Here is a 19776-nt window from a genome sequence, read left to right on the forward strand (position 1 = left end):
GTGATTAGTCATGCCCAGTGATTTTGGGAAAGAGGGTCCTAACATGCCATGGAGCTTGGGGACTCTACACTAGGCTGCCAGGATGAGGCAGGGAAGAACCATCTTAAGCGTTTTAGGATGCACAAGCAAAAGTGAAGAGGCTCAAAAGGTGACACATGGAAATGCCCTAGGGAGTTCATCAGTTTATTTTCACATTTGCACAAGTTTAACAAAGGACACTTATTTTCTTGCTGACATTTCAGGGTCAACACCTACTGAGATGGGAGCTCCCACAGTAGTAGATGTGGAGGTCCTAATTACATGGATAGTAACTGAGCACTTCCTTCTTGGCATCCCAGTGTAAGGCTTCATGAGCCATGGGAGAAGACATACACCAAGTCCCCAAGTAGCAGGGGGAAAGCGTGACGTGGGGAATAGTTATTCTTTCCATCTCAATGGTGGTAACTCCACTGGCAAACTCCTCCATTGTAAGGGACACCAGGCTAAAGTTCCTAAAGATCATGGTGCCATGAACCTTGTTCAATTGTCTAGTAGTCACATAAGTAAACTGTCCCTGCTGGTCTACAATGCCCTGTAGTAACAGTAGAAAAGTAGCTCTTTCGGTTGATATACTCCAAGCTGCAAGGGGCAGGACGGTGATGCAGGTGCCACTGATGGCCCTGATGTAGTTCAGAAAGCCCATGCAGGTAAATCCAGCAATATCCTGCTACAGGTTGGTGGGGCAAAGAAAACATCCACAAGTGCAGCATACCTCCTGGACAGATTATCCTGCTGTGGACTTGCCCATGCCAAAACTGTTAGCCAGAAACTGCAGGCTTCTATGAGTGGCTAGCTTCTTGATAGTGATGGCTACACATTTCTCTATGGTGAGGTTATCCTTATGTTGGTGGCTTGGCTCTTGAATGTTGGGGCCAGCTTGGCAAAAATCTTTATAAAGGTGCTACAGTTCACCCTAAAGTTTTGTCTCCGAGACTTGTTGTTCCAGGTCTCCAGAACAATGCATTCCCACCACTTGCTGCTTATCTCTGTGGCCTAAAAGCACCAATACAGTAAAAGCTGTGTTATCCGGCACTTTATTAACCAGCATGCTCTATTAATCGGCATGCCAATCGATGTGGCAAAAGCGAAACTGGAAGGCCCACCATGGCACTTCTGGTTTCACCAAGTCCCACTTTGCCGACTTTGGACCACGGCCCGGGGCAAAACTGCCTGTGTGGGGCTCCTCTCCCTGTCCCCTGACACACTGACACCAGGAAATGAAAGCCCTGGTGCTCTGGACGGGGTAGGAAGGGCAGCTCAAACAGGTAAAGACGCCTCTCAGGTAACTGGCATATTTGATTAACTGGCACTGCCCATTCCCCATGGATGCCGGATAACACAGCTTTTACTGTACATGGTTTGCAGGCAAAACCCAAAGAAGGCCATCCTCTATGGTGTCATTCTCCAAGAAGGTGCTGTCAATGGTGCAGAGCAAGTAATACATCTTTAGGAGAGCCTTGTAATGTCATTCTAGTGCCTGTCATCCGGCACTTGAGCTGGAAGAGGATGCAAAGCATGGCTAGGCAGATCATGACTCAGTCTTAAGTAGGACAGTAGGGACAGCACCTCCCAGTGCTGCTAAGCCAAGGACTAGACAGCAAGGAGATCATAGGCATCCATTTTCAGCCCCCGAGTGAAAGTGATGTTCCTGTAACTGACAATACTTTCTATAGGTGAAACTGACTAGGCCTGTAGTAGCAGCCAGCACCCAGGAGGGCTGAGGGACCTAAGTTGGGGAGGGGTTGTGAGGTGGAAACAACACAACAGCTAAAAGGTAGGGCTGTGTGAAGCGTTGGTCACCGATTTGATTCGGCCTGATCTGGTGGCAGAATCTCTGAATCCGAATTGAATTAGCAGACCCTTTAATCTCTCCAAATCGAATCGGAACCCTCCAAATCAATTCAGAGAGATTTGATGCTTCAGACATAGATTTCATAGACATTAGGGCTGGAAGGGACCTCAGAAGATCACCGAGTCCAGTCCCCTACCTGAGGGGCAGGAAGTAAGCAGGGATCACAGGATCCCAGCAAGATAAATATCCAAATTTCTCTTGAAGGGATTCAAACAAGGTGCTTGAACCACCTCTGGTGGCAGGCTATTACAACCCTTGGGGGCTCAGACAGTAAAGAAGTTCTTCCTTATGTCCAGCCTGAAACGGTCTTGGAGAAGTTTATGACCGTTCAACCTTGTCATCCCTTGGGGTGCTCTGGTGATCAAACGTTCCCCCAGATCCTGGTGAGCACCCCTTATAAACTTATAGGCAGCCATCAGATCAACCCTGAGCCTGTGCTTTTCCAGGCTGAAGAGTCCCATAGCTCTCAGCCTCTCATCATAAGGTCTGTTTTCCTGACTTCTGATCATGAGCTTGGCTATTCCCTGGACTCTTTCAAGTTTCTCCACATCCTTTTTGAATTGTGGAGCCCAAAACTGGACACAGTACTCCAGCTGCGGCCTCACCAAGGCCGAGTACAATGGGAAAATGACATTTGCTTGAGAAGCATCTATGGATGCAAGCCAGCGTTTTGCTCACTTTACTAGCAGCAGCATCACATTGAAGGCTCACATTCAACTTGTGGTCAATCATGACCCCCAAGTCCCTTTCGTCTGTAGTGCTAGCCAGCGTAGCACTGCCAAACCTATAAGCATGTTGTGGGTTTTTCTTCCCAAGGTGGAGAACCTTGCATTTTTCAGTGTTAAACACCATCAGGTTCTTATCCACCCATTTTTTAAGCCTGTCAAGGTCAGCCTGGATCGCCCTCCTGTCCTCAGGTGTGGATGCTTTACCCCAGAGTTCAGTGTCATCGGCGAACTTGGCCAGTCCGCTTCTGACTCCAATGTCTGCATCATTAATAAAGATGTTGAATAATATAGGTCCAAGGACAGAGCCTTGAGGGACACCACTGGTCACAGGGCACCACGATGACTGACTTCCATTAACCACCACCCTCTGACACAGCTTTAAATGTTTTTTCTACATACCTCAAGGTACCAGGGCAGCTTGTGAACGCTGAGATGGTGAGGCCGATAGAGCGTCATACAGGAGCACGAAGGGCTCCTCAGCGCGTTTGGCAGGAGACCCGAAGTGGCCCAGAAGCACTTGCTGTCTGGTCCGTTTCCAGGTCTGCCAGGGAGTGCACAACTGGTCCCCCCTGGGTCTGGGGGGGGTGCACCCAGGGTCCCCCTATGGCCAACTGCTGAACCAGGGGGTACAGGGGGGGCCCCTCAGCGCATTACAGAAGTATTTCTGGTCCACTTCCAGATTCACTGTGAAGCATGCAGGGTCCCCCCCCGCCACTCCTGTGGGACGCTTCATCTGCCCCACCATCACAATGTTCACAAACCGCACCTGGTACCTCAAGTTATGTAGAAAAAACATTTAAAGCTGTGTCTAGGGCCGAACCACTGATTCTCCAAATCAGCATCAACTCTTCAGATTTGATTTGGCCGAATTGAATTTGGGACAGCGATCCGAATCAATGGATCCTCTGGAAACTTAAGCCCCAAAGGCATCTCTGCGTTTCAGCCCCCAAGCTGCAGAGCTCTTCCACAGCCTGCACTCAGGGCCATCTTAAAGGATTTCAGTGGGGAGGGACCTGTAAATCTGCACAATACTGAAGTGCTTCAAATTTGAAGTGCTTTAGATTAGAGCAGGATTTGAAGTGCTTCAAAAGAGTATCTGTCCATACCCTAGGACCTATCGGAAAACCCAAGAATTTGTTTCAAGAAGGGTTATATGGAAAGAGAAAAAGCTTGAATAAAATAAGATCCTGATGGGAAAAAAAAAAAAAAAAATGAATCGAGAACAGTATAAGGAAAAAGGCAAAGAAAAAAATAAGAAAGGAATCTACCTGAACAGGTTTATTCCTGCTTACAATGCAACGCAGATGTATGAAGTGTTTGAACTGCTGTCAGGTACTCAAAAGTTTAAGTTGTGCACTACTTCCTTCCGTGGCCTTATTTTGTGGTACATAAATATTCTTTTTTGGGAAAATTGTAATTTTGTCATATCTAGGGATCTGTATGGTTTGCCTAAAATTAAGTAATAATGGAATTACAGAATTCTGAGATTTTATATCAGAATTCATAGATGAGGGACTAAACCATCCATTTTACCAGCTCAAAACACACACACACACAAAAATGAAGTGCTATAGCAAATATGAAAAAGTGATTATATAGTTTTCTGGAATTCTACCTGAAAAAATGGTAGCACATCTGTAAGAATATGTGATAACAGAATTTTTTTTGGCCAGGCTGCATGCTATATTAATACAAAGGTAGAAAAAATGCTGCATTTGCAGTAGTTTTTGGTTATTTTATGTCTTTTTATTGACCTAACTGTGCATGCTCAATTATGGAGATGCTGTAATACAGTTATTTTCTGGAACTGAGTCAGTTTGCTACGACTAAAGTAGCTATTTCATTTTTGCAAGTACATTGAAATTTTATGTTTAACAATGTCACATCTATGTTTGAGGCAACTTAATGAAAGGTAAATGCTGACCGTCTGAAATGAAGGTATGACATCATGTGTTGGATTCTTATTCAGTTTTAATATACAGTTGCTGCTGCCTTAACATTTTATACATCTTGCTCCATTACAAACCCACTAAACTTTTCAGATAATTAGATTTACCTATTATAATCAAGATTTTACCCCATAAAAGTAAGGTGTAATCAGGGGCCCAAATATGCGGACACGTCAGATCTAAATTATGAGGTACTATCCACCCCAAGTCAGTACAACATAATCAGTATAGTATCCTCTGTGTGTTGTATATTATTTGGAATCATTCAATTTAATTCCATCCTCAAACATTCAGTGTACTGCAGAGACTATTGTTTTGTAAGGTTAAGTACAGACAATCAAAAAGCCCAAGGCTGAATCAGTTCAGTCTTTGCAAGTTAGTCTAAGCTGTGTAGACTGAACCAATAAGCAAGTGAACAGACATTCACCTAGCCTGCCCACCCTGCAAGAGGGGGCTTGCGGGGAAGTGCAAAGCATGTTGGGATACTGGGAGACTGCGGGTTAATTTGGATCTGGAGGAAATCTGGGACAGAATTTCAATGAACTAATTTAACCTAAATCAGTTAAGTCTGAAACTACATCCATCCAAGTTTATCTTAAACTGATTTTGGCTGTTTTGAAAGTAGTTTATGCGTGCAGGACTTCTGTTGTATTACAGGCTTGAACCAGTTTCCAATCAGTTTGTGTGTAATTTCTGTTCCAAGCCTAAAAGTAAACAAGATAATCTGACAGCTCATTAGGGAAGAGTTATGCTGAGTACTCAAGAAAGAGAGAGATGCTTCGAAACTTCAATACTAAAGTGGAAATTGAAGCTTTTTCTTTTTGGGTGAAAAAAATCGAGGCCTTAAAAATTTGGGAATGAAAAGAAGGTGAACTCCTTGTTCCCTATTCCAGATACCCAAGGCAGCCAGCTGCACTCCGCTTCAATATCTACCACTAGTCTCAACCCTAAATAAGGAATTAGTCTTTTGTTCTTGATGAAACATTCAATACCATAGTGCACGTATGCATTAAAACCATCATTACCAGACTGCTAAGTTTTCATCTCTGCGTAGAAAACAACTTGCTCCTGTACAGCTGACCCGAGATCTCTGTGAACTTGAGAAAATCTCCCTGCTTCAATTGCATTCATTTCAGATTTTGAAGGTTTCTTCGGAATAATGAAATTTAACCTGCTAAATTAGACTGCAATTATGCTTTGAAACAATAAGGACTAATATACCCACTGATGCACAATTTCATAAAGCAGGCCCTAGTTTTGTTTTACCTTTTCCATGTCTAGAACCTTATCTTGCATTTCCTTCAGAGCACAATGGGATTCTGCTTCACTCAGCCTTGCTTGAACCAACTCTTTTTCCAGCTGTAGCACAAAGTCTTCACTGTAGCGTGAACTGCATTTATGCTATAAAATTTGGAAATAAATATTTAGTATCAATTGAGAGTCTAAAGGATGTTTTTTTTTGCTTAGATTCAGATTGAAAAATATAGTCGAAAGCTAAAACTATCAGAACTACAGTTTCCTTCTACAACTTTGCCTCCCATCCACAGTAGCAACATCAGGTTCTATGCTTCTACAGCAGTACCCGAACAATGCCAGACTGTGAACTCTCTACTTCTGTTGGTGGGCAGCAACATAATTAGTTCCAAACAAAGTCAGTAGGAATATCTGAGTAAATGCTCTTCTGTGGTAAAATACAAGTTTTGTAGTTTGATGCAATTATTTTTTGATATGCAGAAACAAGGATTAAGGAAAAGCTAGTTTGATGTGGGTATAAATAAGCATATTTATCCTATAGTAAAAGAAAAATCTTCAGCAATTCCCTTTGTCCCATTCAAAGTAAATGATCTCTACAATTAAGATTTTTTTTAATTATTATTAAATATCCATGGCAATAATTTGACCAACCATAGTAATGAAAGCCTCCTCTAATCCCTTGTTCCCTAAGACTGTATCCTATAAAGTGGATAAAGCACTCATTTTCCTCTGAAAGGAAACCTAAGGCTGCACTGACTACTTGTACTTGCGATCAATAGATTGTAACTTAAACTAAAAGAACAAAAGCTGCTTGATACAGCTTTTAGTTGTAAAAAAAAAAAAAAGATTACTTTGGCAACATAAAAAAAATGCAAATTCCTTGTAAAAAAAATCAGGGGAATATTTCCAATCAGACTGCTGGAGAAACTGCTTGTTAGATCACCACATCCCGTTTCCTAAGAGTGTCTCAAACTTTATGGTTCTGCACATGGCTGTAAGTTTCCATGAAAATAATTGTCTAGATATTACAGGCACAACCACTTTGAAAGATCAACTTGAAGAGCAACAGTTACTAGGGCTATGCAAAGCTTCAGTCACTGATTCGATTTGGCAGAGATTTGGCCTGATTCAGTGGCTGAATTTCCAAATCTGAATTGAATCAAGAGACCCTTTAATCTCTCCAAATCGAATTGGAACCCTCTGAATCAACTCAGAGATTTCGAAAGATTTGACTATTTGAACATAGACACAGCTTTAAATGTTTTTTTCTACATACCTCAAGGTACCAGGCAGCTCATGAATGCTGAGATGGTGGGGTAAATATGGGGAGGGGGGGGGCACTTGGGGTCCCCTCACAGCCAATCAGTGAGCCCCCTGGCATGCTTGGCAGCAAACACAGAAGTACTTCTGGTCCACTTCCAGGTTCACCACAAGCATGTGGGGGGCCTCCCCGCACTCCTGTTGGATGCTCCATCCACCCCACCATCGCAGCATTCACAAGCTGTGCCTGGTACCTCAAGGTATGTAGAAAAAACATTTCAAGCTGTGCCCATGGCTGAATCTCTGATTCTCCGAATCAGCATCGAATTCATAGATTTCATAGACATTAGGGCTGGAAGGGACCTTGGAAGATGATCAAGTCCAGCCCCCCTGCCCAAGGGGCAGGAAGTCAGCTGGGGTCATAGGATCCCAGCAAGATAAGCATCCAAATTTCTCTTGAAGGTGTTCAATGTAGGTGCTTGAACCACCTCCAGTGGCAGGCTATTCCAGACCTTGGGGGCTCGGACAGTAAAGAAATTCTTCCTTATGTCCAGCCTGAAACAGTCTTGCAGTAGTTTATAACCATTCGACCGCATCATCCCTTGGGGCGCTCTGGTGAATAAACGCTCCCCCAGATACTAGTGGTCACCCCTGATAAACTTATAGGTGGCCATCAGATCACCCCGAGCCTGCATTTTTCCAGGCTAAAGAACCCCATAGCTCTCAGCCTGTCATTGTAAGGTCTGTTTTCCTGACCTTTGATCATGTGTGTGGCTCTTCTCTGGACTCTCTCAAGCTTCTCCACATCCTTTTTGAATTGAAGAGCCCAAAACTGGATGCAGTACTCCAGCTGCGGCCTCACCAAGTCTGAGTACAAGGGGAGAATGACGTCCCAGGATTTGCCTGAGAAGCATCTATGGATGCAAGCCAGCATTTTGCTCACTTTACTAGCCGCAGCATCGCATTGAAGGCTCACGTTCATCTTGTGGTCAATGACGACCCCCAAGTCTCTTTCTTCAGTTTTGGATTCAGCTGAATCAAAATCAAGGACAGCAATCTGAATCAATGAATCAAATCACTGTCCCCGATTCAGGACAAATCCGAATTGAATATGGTCTGTTTCGCACATACCTAAGGGTTACATTTTTTATACAAACATGGTATTGTTACCTATCCTGTCTAGAACTGAAACTTTTACTCAGTTGTCACTATAACTTACATTCTTCAAAAATGGACAGTAATACATAAAAACAAAAATATTTTTTCTACAAAACGATTTAGCTTTTGGATTTTATAATAGGCTTTGCAAGACTAGGGTACAGTTTATATTCTGGTAGCCCTGAGCAGAAATAAGACTTGAAGAACACAAACTGAAGATAGATTTACAGGACAGGGCAACATACAACATAAAATTGTCATACACCATAAAAGTGATTATTCATTATATTTTATTTTATATATCAATTATAGTTTTCTGTATGAGTATTATCAGGTAAGTTCATGCCTCTACCTATTCCAGTGGACACATAGCTGTGTATTGTTAGAAATACTTATTTACTCAAATAGAAGATGCCCCCTCCAATAATTAGATTCTATGTGTGGAAAATTTATAATTTTGTCACAATTTTCCAGGTATAAAATCTAATTATTGGAGGTTTGTCTTGAATCTGTACGCCTCCCACTGCTGAAGCAGGGTAAATATATCTGGGGGGGGGGTCATGTAGCCCTTTGCTTTCTTCTTCCCTCCAACTTTTCCCACTAACAGCCCCTGAGCACATGGAACTGAGAAGCAAATCTGAAAAGAATAACCTTGAAATTAAACATGGCTGTAGGAATTTGCATATAGTACCAATACACTTAGTTCATCCAGAATTGATGCATGTTAGCTTTTTATGAAACTAATGCAAGTTTTGGAACAGGTACTCCATAAACATTCTTTTGAACAGCCCTTTGGCACCTGCTTACATGTAGGGACCTACTTAATGTGCGGTTTTGTGGTTTTCGCTGATCACTGCAAAATATTCCATCATCTGTGATTTCCCCAGAATCAACCCCTCCCCCCCACAAAAACCTCCTCACATATTATTTGAATAATATGTTGTTTTAGAATCTCAAAATCCTTACCACAATACTTAGACAACATGGCAATCCCTGCATCCACTCTCATGTGCTTGAGACTTACTGTCTGTGGCAATGGCAGGGCTGCTCCACCAATCAGTGGTGATGGTGGGACCCCTCCACCAATCAGCAGCAAAGGGTGGGGCTGCTGGAAAGGCCCACAAAATAGGTCCTTTGTGCCATAAGCAAGTCACGAAAATGGCTCTCTCTCACCATGAGTTAAGTAGGTCCCTACTTATATGTAGTACAAACTATGAATGATATTAGTTCAAAGCCAAAGGTTTGTGATTTACCATATAGTTCACTGTGCTGGGCCCCCCCTCCCAGGGTCAACAACATTTCGAGCCATAGTGATTCCACAGCTCAGCATGTATGTGTACTCCAGAAACCTCCCAAAAAGGATCCATGTGCTAATCAGACCACACTCATGACTCGAACAAGGGGTTCTTGTTACAAGTCCTTGGATCCTCCAAAAACTTATATGCAAATGAGGCACAGGACAACCTGGTCTAGCTTCAACTCATGGTAGGCCACACTAATCATATGTGCTAGGCTGAGAGAGGGGGAAACAGAGGAATTCTGGGTAAACTGTTTGAGGCCCCATTTGGTGATGTTTGCCAGGCATTTAAGGCTAGTGAAGAAACAGAATTATTGGAAATAGGAAAGAAAGGCACAGCTTAGCTGTTGTAGTGAAGAGGAAGTCTAAATATATGCAGTATAGCGGCTCACCATGAGTTTAAAGAGAGTCAATGCTGAGGGAGACTGCACTTAATGGGCACTATATGCATCTTGTTCAGATGGGCTGCACTAAACTGCTCAGCTTTTTGGCTAAGATCAGGGTGGGCTCTGACCCCTTGGTGCTGCTAGCCTAGTATTCCAGTACCTCTAGGCCTGGTGCCAGTACCTTCCTGGGGGATCAACTACCAATTCTTTTTTAAGGTCAACACAAAAAAAGGTTCCCATCAGCATGTTTACTCAACATGAGCCATGTGTGTAATAGTCATGCTCAGTGTTAATTGCATTTAAATTAACTTCATACCTGGTTCCACTACTAAGCACATGCTGCTTTCAGTAGTTTAATGATACACAATGTACATAGTGAGATTTCCTTGTACGCAATTATAAAGACCAGGAGCTTCCCCCACCCCCCCAACCAGTTGAGGGAAAAAACCTTGTCTTGTATTCAAGTAAATATGGTGTAACTTAAATTATGTAGGTAAAGTAGAGAAGAGACATATACACAGCATTCAAGAACTGATTGCTTTACATATGCTAGTAGTCCCACTGGTTTCAGTAGGATTACTCATTTAAGGCAATCAAGTGCTGGCCCTAAATTATTCTGTGACTGGACAACATTCTGCTATTAACATCTAAGGAATAACAATATTTCATAGTGGCCATCATCTTCCCCTAGGACTACAGAATTTGAATTCACTTCACTTACAAGCTGTATAATGTGCTTGCCTCAGCAAAATACTCATTCTGTATACTGATTATCAGAGAACAAGTTTAATAATTCTTTGGTCCAGTTTCTTAAGAAAAGACATACAACCAGAAAAAGCATGACCTTGCTCCTTTGGTTTGGAATACTAATTTTATTTTCAAATGAGTAAAGATAACTGCAATTCACTTCATTTTAGAAAAAAATGCACACTGAAGAGCTGCTTAAAATAGTCTTAAATTCTGCACAAGGGTGGATAAGTAGGTTATCATAAGTGCTTCATTTCTAATTATCTAGCAAGTGGCCCATAACCAAAATTAGCTATAGTATCCATGACCAATATTATGATCCTCAGTATTGTGGCTTTAAATTAAAAAAGAAAATTAAAATATAATGTGAGTCTGTCTACAAGTCACAAATTTGCTGGCAGAGTGTGCCAATCTTCCTGCAAAAGATTAACTTTTAACTTCACTGACTGCCAGAATGCACAACCAAGGTCAAAATAGAAATCAGGGATTGATTGATTTATTTATTTTACAAAGTTCAAGGTCAAATCTTTTAGGTTTCTCAAAGGATCTTTACCGACACTAAACAGCTGACAAAATTTGGTCTTCAATTTATCTATAGTACTTTGCTATACTATATGCATTTGCCATTCCCTGTTAGGCAATGATAAAAAAAATCCTAAATAATCAAGCTAAAATTATTTGCCACTTTCCAGTTACAAAGCTTTCCTTGCTAAATTGATACTTCTTGGTCAATATTACATTTGCTAGTATTAGCCATTTTTTGCAGGTGTTCTTGTAGAGGGAACATAGTATGAAGTTACTGCACATGTTACTGACTATTCATTAATTATATTCATTAGTTATATTCATTAATACCTTTTCAAAACAGTGACTTCCTAATAGTTCCTTAAGCCTTTTCTACAGAAATACTAGCTATCTTGTGCTTCTCAAATGATATTTTAAATCATTTTCATGCCCACAGAGCCCCTTAATTCTTACATTTATATTCCAAATTAAATGTGGAAATAGGAGGTATACATTAAAATTCAATAATAAAAGTGTCTTGTTAAATAAAAGACATGATTGCTCAAATTCAGAAAAAGAGTTGAAAATTTAAAAGAACTATTAAGATCCTTTGCCTCTCCATAAAATTTAAGCTATGGGACTGCATTTAAGAGTTAGAAATAAAAGGGTTGATTCACCTCACTTCAATACCTTTACAAATGGTCACTTAAAATACCTCAACATTAAATCTACCTTATTTTGTTGAATTTTAGACATTATTTAATCCACGATTCTCTGATACTTTGTAATAAATATATACTAGTGAACTTTCACCTTCTTAATCTAATCTTTTGATTACCCAACACATGTGGAGAACTGACAAGTTTACATTTCTCTCTTTAAATTATATTTCAGTAGAGACACACATGAAAAGATAATTATAGCAATTTGTATTAAGTGTTCCAGAGAGCAGCTCTGTCAACTTTTTTTTTTTTTTAAATCATGTTAGTCAGTATAGCTGATACCATAAGAACTCTCTAGGCTGTTTCGGAATGTGAACAGCTTTAGGACAGTGGTTCTCGACCACCTTAGATTCAAGGCACTCCACTGTTAGACTAAAGACATGCCTCAGAACATGTCAGTTCTTAGCTCTCACTCATTTTTTAACTACAGAAGAATAATAGTGCAATTCTTCAGCTAAAAAGAAGTCAGAAAGACCTTAACAGTTCAGAATGTTTTTGACCCTATGGATTCATATTTGAAATCTCCAGATTAAGGTCTTGAATCATATATACAGGTTTGCAGACCTAACAGTGCCCATTGGACAGGACACCCTGCAGCACACTTAACCTGTGAGATCCTTTCAAGAATCACCGCTTTATGATGCATTCACTCACATTTTCCAAATTTAGGGTCTAATATAATTTTAAGGGCTATCCATTGCTTTTACAAAGCTCACAAAGTTGCCCTCTATTAAGACATGTCAGTATATTGTCCAGAACAAAGATAATTATATCTCAATGCTAGGAGTGCACCAATAGAGATTTTTTGGGCTGATACTGATAGCTGATTTTTAACAAGGCATATCAGCCAATACTGATCCAATTGCTGATATGCAGGCGGCAGCTTGAAGAGCAGCATCTAGCTGGCAAGTCTACTGTGGTGGAAGGGGTGTGACAAGGGGGAAGATCGAGGCCCCCATGGTAAGGAAGGGAGTGGGGCTGAGACAGGGACAGGTGCTGCCTAGCTGGGCCAGGGTGCAGGATGGAGCTGCGAGCAGCTTATCTGAGGGTACGAGGGGGGGTGCAGCTCCCACTGCTGCACACACCCCAGGAGGGCATGGGGGGGGCATGTGCCCCCCAGATCTGTGTGAGGGCTGCTGCTGCGGACTGGGGCCAAAGCAGCACTAGGGTCTTCCCGACAGGGGCTGGGCCAGGCTCTGCTCAAGGTGGGCAGCGGTGGCACTGGGAGGGGGCTATGGCAGGGGCTGCAGTCACCCCAAAATTCACTGTAGCCCCCCCAAACCCCCTTCCCCAGCGCTGCCACCACCCGCCCCCAGTGTAGCCCAACCCAGACCCTGCCAGGAAGAGCCTGGTGCCACCCTGGCCCGAGCTCACAGTGGCAGCCCACATACAGATCTGGGGGCACACAACCTCATGCCCTCCCAGGATGCGCAGAGCAGCAGGGGCTGCCCCCACTTCCCATGCCCCCCGGACAAGCTGCAGCTCTGTCCTGTGCCCCGCTCTGCCCCAGCTTGGCAGCACCTGTCCCTGCCCCTACCCCAGCCCTAGGCCCAGCCCTACTCCCTCCTTCACCACAGGGGCCTCAATGTGCCCCCCCCACTTTTTCTCCCCCCACCCCTTCCATCACAACAGATTTACCAGCTGGACACTGCTCTCCACACTGCTGGGCTGTGCTCCTTGCTGCCTGCATGCTGCACTATGGCCACATGCATGCACAAGGCATTTAATTGGCCACATTGGCCAAAAAAAGCCAACTGCCAATACAGCCAATTTTCCTTATATCAGTACCGATCCGATATGGGACCAATGTATGGGTGCACCTCTACTCAATGCAAAGTTTAATACCATACTAAATGTTTAATATTTTCTCCTATACAAGATAACCTTATCTTATATATAGATGCAAATATTAAAGTACTGTCAAATGTGGTATGTATAAGATTTTTCTTTATGCAAAGTAATTAGTATTAGCTTTAAGTCTGTTCCTAAAACTCTATAAATAATTATGAAAGAATTTCTAAAGTTTCCTTTTCCTCTCACAGGAAAATAGAACACCACTCTAAAACGGGATTCAGCAACCTATCAAAGTTTCTTTTACCTCCAAATTCCCTACATATGGTGGGGGAAGACATGGAAATCAAGGCTACAGATAATTCAGGGGTCTTGGTACTAGACATCAATCCTCAACATCATTCTGACCACATGTGTGTTTGAATCTTTCAGAACAACTGAGTAGAAGGTGCACAAAAGATAATCTTTTTCACAATTTTAGACCATGGCCCTTAATCATTTCATCTTAGTCTGTGATCTCACATAAGACAAAAATCAAGACTGATTAAAATTTCATCAGTAAACTTGTGTTCTCTTCACAACTATTATGATAACCCTTCCTAGCAACATTATAAATTAATATTCTTCCTACCAAAATCCTACCTCCATTCCCTTCCTGATTGTTCATCTCAAGAAGTCTGCTCCTCTTCCTAAAGTCTGTTAGCGTCAATGTTTAAAAGACTGTAGCATGCACCCTTTCCCAACCCTTACAACTGAGTTTGGGCCCCAGTCCTGCAGTTTACTTCATGCAGATACAGCTGTATGCTCTTGTACACAGCAGGAACATACAGCAGAATACAGTGTTGGGAACTTCATTATAAAATTATTCATGGCAGACTGTAGATAAAAGTCCCAAAACCAAAATTAAAAAAAAAAATCTTTGTGACACTGCACTATGAAGAATGTGCACAATCAATAAGTCATACTGGAACCACAAATCAATAAGTCATACTGGAACCCCTCAGAATAAAAAGTAATAAATAGTGACAGCTTCAAGTTGCTAGGAATAAAACAACAGCAGTTGGTAATGGTATTAAAAAAAACAAAAAAACTGCCTCAAACATTTCCTGTTGGAATTAAAATTAAAATCCAAAGTTGAAAATAAATGGTGAAAAAAATCCTCTAGGTGGTGCTCTGCTTATGTTTAAAGGTCTAGCACAGGGGAAGGCAATTATTTCAGATAGAGGGCCACTTAACAAGGTTTGGTGAGCTTTTGAGGGCCGCATAGGTAGCCCTGCCCCTTGACAGCTGCCCTACCCCCTGGTTGCCATCTTGGGACTGGAAATCCCACCCCTAACCCCTGACCTTTGCCACCAGAAGTCCGGCCCCTCAACCTCCAGAAATACTTTTTGGGAAGGGGTATGCTTTCTTAGAACCAGAAAAAAAACAAATCATACACTAGAAGTCTAACACATACTATAATGTATTTTAATTTTATTACAAAAAATACGTTTGTCATGATTTGCATTTGCATACTGTATATAGAGGTGATTGTATAATAACTAAAAATAAAATTCTTTGTCTTGAATATTATGTGTGGAAGTGTGGGTTGGGGTGTGGGTGTAGGCTGGAGTGTTGGGGGTGTATGGTGAGGGGGGTTTGTGAGGGGCTGTGACTGTGTGTGGGGTGGCACAGAGTATGTTGGGGGCTTGTGTATATGTGGGGGTGTGGAGGCAAGGTGTGAGTATGTGGCATTAGTGGGGTGTAAGGGAAGGTAGGGAGGTGTGGGGACTGACCCCACACTCCCCCCATGGCACAGCAACAGGCAGGGGTGCTTGGGGTCCTTGTAACCGGCCCAGGCACTGGTGCCCAGTAGCACACAGCTCTGGCCAGCATTGCACATTGCATTGAGGGGCACATTGAGGGTCTGTCTCTATTGCCAATGCTCCCCACCATGCATGTGCAGCCCTTGAGCTCATGAGGCATGGGAGGGAAGCCCTGCAGTGCTGGAGCCAGCTGCCTGTGCTGCTCCCTGCCGTGCTGGTCCTGGCACTCCACGGGGAAGCAGGGGGCAGGGCTCCCCTCCAATTCCAGAACAGCATGGAGTGGTGTGGGCACGTGGCTCTAGCACAGGACTTCTCTCCCAGGCCATGGGAGTGCAGGGACTGAATGTGCATGGTAGGGAGCTCTAGCAATAGAGATAGCCCGGTGGAGGCTGCGCCCCTCACTGTGATGTGCAGCGCTGGCTGGAGCCTTACGCTGGGCACCAGCAGCGGGCACAACCACCCCTACCTGCTGCTGCTGCCTGCCAGGACTGCGCACAATGGGGGGGGGGGGGGGGGAGTGCGTGTCACAGTATGCCCACACCCCCTACCCTCCCTCACATCCACACCTTGCCCACCCAAGCTCCGTGTTGCCACTGCTCCCATGGGCATAGGCTCTGCGCTGCCGCCAGCCTCAGCCCCACACTCCCCACACTATATATTACTAGCCATAGTCTCCTGAAGGATAGTTATTCTCTGATATTTATTAAAAAGTGCTTTATTCTACAACAAAAATCTTTTAATATGTTATTCCAAACATTACTAATGTCCACTAGCTGTTTTATAAGAAGCAAATCACAATATTAAACAAGCTCAACATGGATAGCTGTTAATTTATCAAAAGGGTAATCCCAAGTTATTATGAACCAACTCCAATATTGTTTATTTCACCATTTAAACTGAAAATTTAAACTTCCTCAGCACTTAATATCTGAAAAACTATCAGGATATATATAAAATTAAAAAATAACATAAGTACAATACATGTTTAAGCAATTTTAATCCAAACTTTTATCAGTAATACTAAAACACACTGTACAATACTCTATTATCCTTACAACTTGAATTGTGTGTAGGTTTATGAATGCAAACTGTATGCTAAACAACGTATTTACAAGGAAAGCACAGAGGTTGTGCCATGACCAGTATAAACAAACACAAGTGAATGAGAAAGATGCGATGATGTGCTCCCAGGCTCCTTACCCATTGCTGTTGTTGCTGGAGCTCCCTGATGGTATTCTCAGCTTGCTCCAGTTTAGTAATGGCCTCATCACTCTGCTGTTTGATGGTGGCCAGCTCCCGTTTTATGAGGTAGTTTTCCTCAGCCTCCTGGGCCCTTGTCACTTGTCCCTTTGGACATAATTTTCTTTTTAAAGCAATTGAGGACAGATCCAAGAAAGACTGCCTTTGTGATGTCTAGCCATACTTTGCCATAGGGTTATGTCTTAAAAACAGCACTTAGGAAAGTGTAGCAGTTTAGTACCACTCTAGTTACTTACTAAATTAGGGTTTAGCATCTTTTAGCAAGTTCAATTATTTACTTGCATTCAATAAATTCAGTTCATGCAGTATTATTCAGTTGTACATGCATGGGCTTGTTAAGAGTTGGCACTGTTCAGTTTAAGAGTGAGTGTTAATACAACGTCACAGAATCCACCGATTAACAACATACTAAAATTTCAGTTATGTTAGAAAAATATAACGTGCAGATATCAGATTTGTCTGTTTTAGTAACCAAAAATAAACAAATTCTAATAAAGAATTAGCTAAATATTTTGCGCCCAAATTAACAAAGTGGGGATATATTTCAAATAAATGCATGTAAATATGCATGCATTAAAACAGTATTTTCTGTTTTGAGGGTGGATGGAAAGTTGCACAGTAAAATACTAAAGGACTATACCTGTATCAATCTATCTGCCAAGGAAGCACTTTCCTACAAAAGGAAAAATTCAGATAGGAATAAGGGAAAGAAAAAAAAAACAAAAACAAAGGAGTGATAAAAGTGAAAACAACAAGAGCAGAGAGAAAAAAAGAATGCCCAAATTCTACCCACTTTAAAACAAAAAGTAACCTTGGATGCATTCTCATATAAGTTGATGCAAATCAATTTTGAAAGTTTCAGAATGTAACTTTTTGTAGTATCAGTCTATACTATTGCATTTAGCAATCAATGAAGAGGTCCCCAAAGGTGGATTTAAGAGACTGGATATCATAATATAAACCATCATTTCCTGCTGTAAATTTACAAAAATAATAATCACTAACTGAAATATTCTGAAGTTACCAGTTGGATGTAAAATATTTGACACAGGGTCCATAATGGAAGAGGAAGGCATAATTTGAGCATATTAAAAGCTCCGCTAAGTGCAGTACCAAGACTTCCAAGAGAAAGCAAGAAAGTTAAATTGTACAAAATGTCAGGAATGAAAAATAGTTGAAGTATGTTACAGCAGAATTTACTAATATTTTGCTTTGAGTAACTGTTAGAATTCACTAATTTACTAGTTTATAGCTTGACTTCCCTTGCATAAGTTCTACAACAGAAAACTTCTCAGAAATATCTAGGAACTCTGATAAACTGAAATGCTTTAGATGGACTGTTTATCTAAAGATCACACTGAAGATTCCATCTAAGTAATTTTAAATTTAAAAAAAACAACAACAACAAACTTTGCAGAAAAGTTTTTCTGATGCTCTGCAGAGGATGCATTCCCATGCAAATTGGACAACACATACAGGTCCACTACCAAAGTGTAAACTGATTGAGATTTAAAAAGAACTATAGTTTAACAGGGATAAAAATGTCACTTGGACAAGAAATAATGATCAAATGTTCCTCATTAGGATGTACACATAAAAAACAATTAAATTAGATATACTAGATATACTAGAGTTTTGAGAAGAAAAAACAACTATTTACCTAAACTAGTGACTTCTATTAGTATGTAACATGTTACTTTTCCACAAGTATTCCCCATTAAGAAGGAATTTCTCTTCAATTAAAAGGATATTTAAAGATGAAAGATGCTATGCCAACCACTTAAAGCTGGAGTTGAGACTTAATCCCTGAAGACACAACTCTGCACTTCTTGCTGACATACAATTAAATACTCTCATGACTAGTACATCACTGGCAGCTTGCAAAACCCCAGGAAATTACTACTGCTCAAAAACTAGTATGTGCTCTACACATTCATTTTATTGAATTTGTAGAAACACTTATAATATTTTAAGGCAGGCATTTTGCAGTCTTGAACATATTACTGGATCACAGACTCAGATTTGACACTAGAGGTATAACTGTTTATGAAAGGAGAGGCTCTCTGAAAGCAATGCCTACTTTTTGACAATAAAATCAACAATGGATCATGTTGACTACTGCACTATAGAAGAGAATTAGTTATCCAAACCACTGACTCTTCCAAATGAAAGACATATAGCTAACCTATGTGCTGAGTGCTACAAGTGAGAGCAATGCCAACCTAAAAAAAGGATGTTTGAACAGCTGAGGGGAAAACACTGAAATAATCAAACTGAAAAGGTTATACACACATTGTATATACTATATACTTAAATGCTACTTTCATATGTATTTCATTAACTAACACGTTGATTTTAAAACTGGTTTTAGTCCTAGTTAGTCTGAATAAATGACACTCCACTGTACCTTCATAGTTGGTAGGATTGGAAGGGACCTGAGCAGACCATCTAGTCCGACCCCCTGCCACGGGCAGGAAAGAATGCTGGGTCAAACGACCCCGGCAAGGTGTCTATTTAGCCTCCTTCTGAAGACCCCCAGGGTAGGAGTGAGTACCACTTTCCTTGGAAGTTGGTTCCAGATCCTACCCACCCTGACTGTGAAGTAGTGCATTCTGATATCTAGCCTGAATTTACTCTCCATCAACTTATGGCCGCTATTCCTTGTTACTCCCAGTAGTGCTCAGGGGAACAGGGACTCTCCCATTACCTCCTGGTATCCCTTGGCCAGTTTGTAGACGGCCACCAGATCCCCTCTTAGCCTTCTCTTGTGGAGGCTGACCAGGTTCAGGTCTCGTAGCCTCTCCTTGTAGGGCCTGCCCTGCTGCCGCCTGATCATGTGAGTGGCCCTCCTCTGGACCCTCCTGATATTGTCCACATCCCTCCTGAAGTGCAGCGCCCAGAACTGGATGCAGCACTCCAACTGTGGCCTGACCAATGTCATATAGAAAGGGAGGATCACTTCCTTGGACCTGCTCGTGATGCATCTGTGGATGCATGACGAGGTACAGTTAGCCTTCCTGACTG

The 19776-nt window shown here is 41.8% G+C and overlaps 1 protein-coding gene across 6 annotated transcripts in view; it reads right to left on the reverse strand.

Moving 5' to 3' along the window:
• Positions 1 to 19776, reverse strand: part of EVI5 (ecotropic viral integration site 5) — a 170441-nt gene that overhangs the window by 73072 nt on the left and 77593 nt on the right. For 4 of the 6 annotated variants that reach the window (XM_059728052.1, XM_059728050.1, XM_059728051.1 and 1 more), the window contains 3 exons: positions 17393 to 17425; positions 16693 to 16839; positions 5835 to 5969 (listed from right to left, as the gene is read on the reverse strand). In XM_059728052.1, the coding sequence (XP_059584035.1) occupies positions 5835 to 5969; positions 16693 to 16839; positions 17393 to 17425 (315 nt within the window). The remainder of the gene's footprint in view (positions 1 to 5834; positions 5970 to 16692; positions 16840 to 17392; positions 17426 to 19776) is intronic. The other 2 variants (XM_059728053.1, XM_019479107.2) reach the window with 1 other exon arrangement.

This window comes from Alligator mississippiensis, chromosome 5, assembly GCF_030867095.1.
Source record: "Alligator mississippiensis isolate rAllMis1 chromosome 5, rAllMis1, whole genome shotgun sequence".
In the NCBI taxonomy this organism is placed as follows: Eukaryota; Metazoa; Chordata; order Crocodylia; family Alligatoridae; genus Alligator; species Alligator mississippiensis.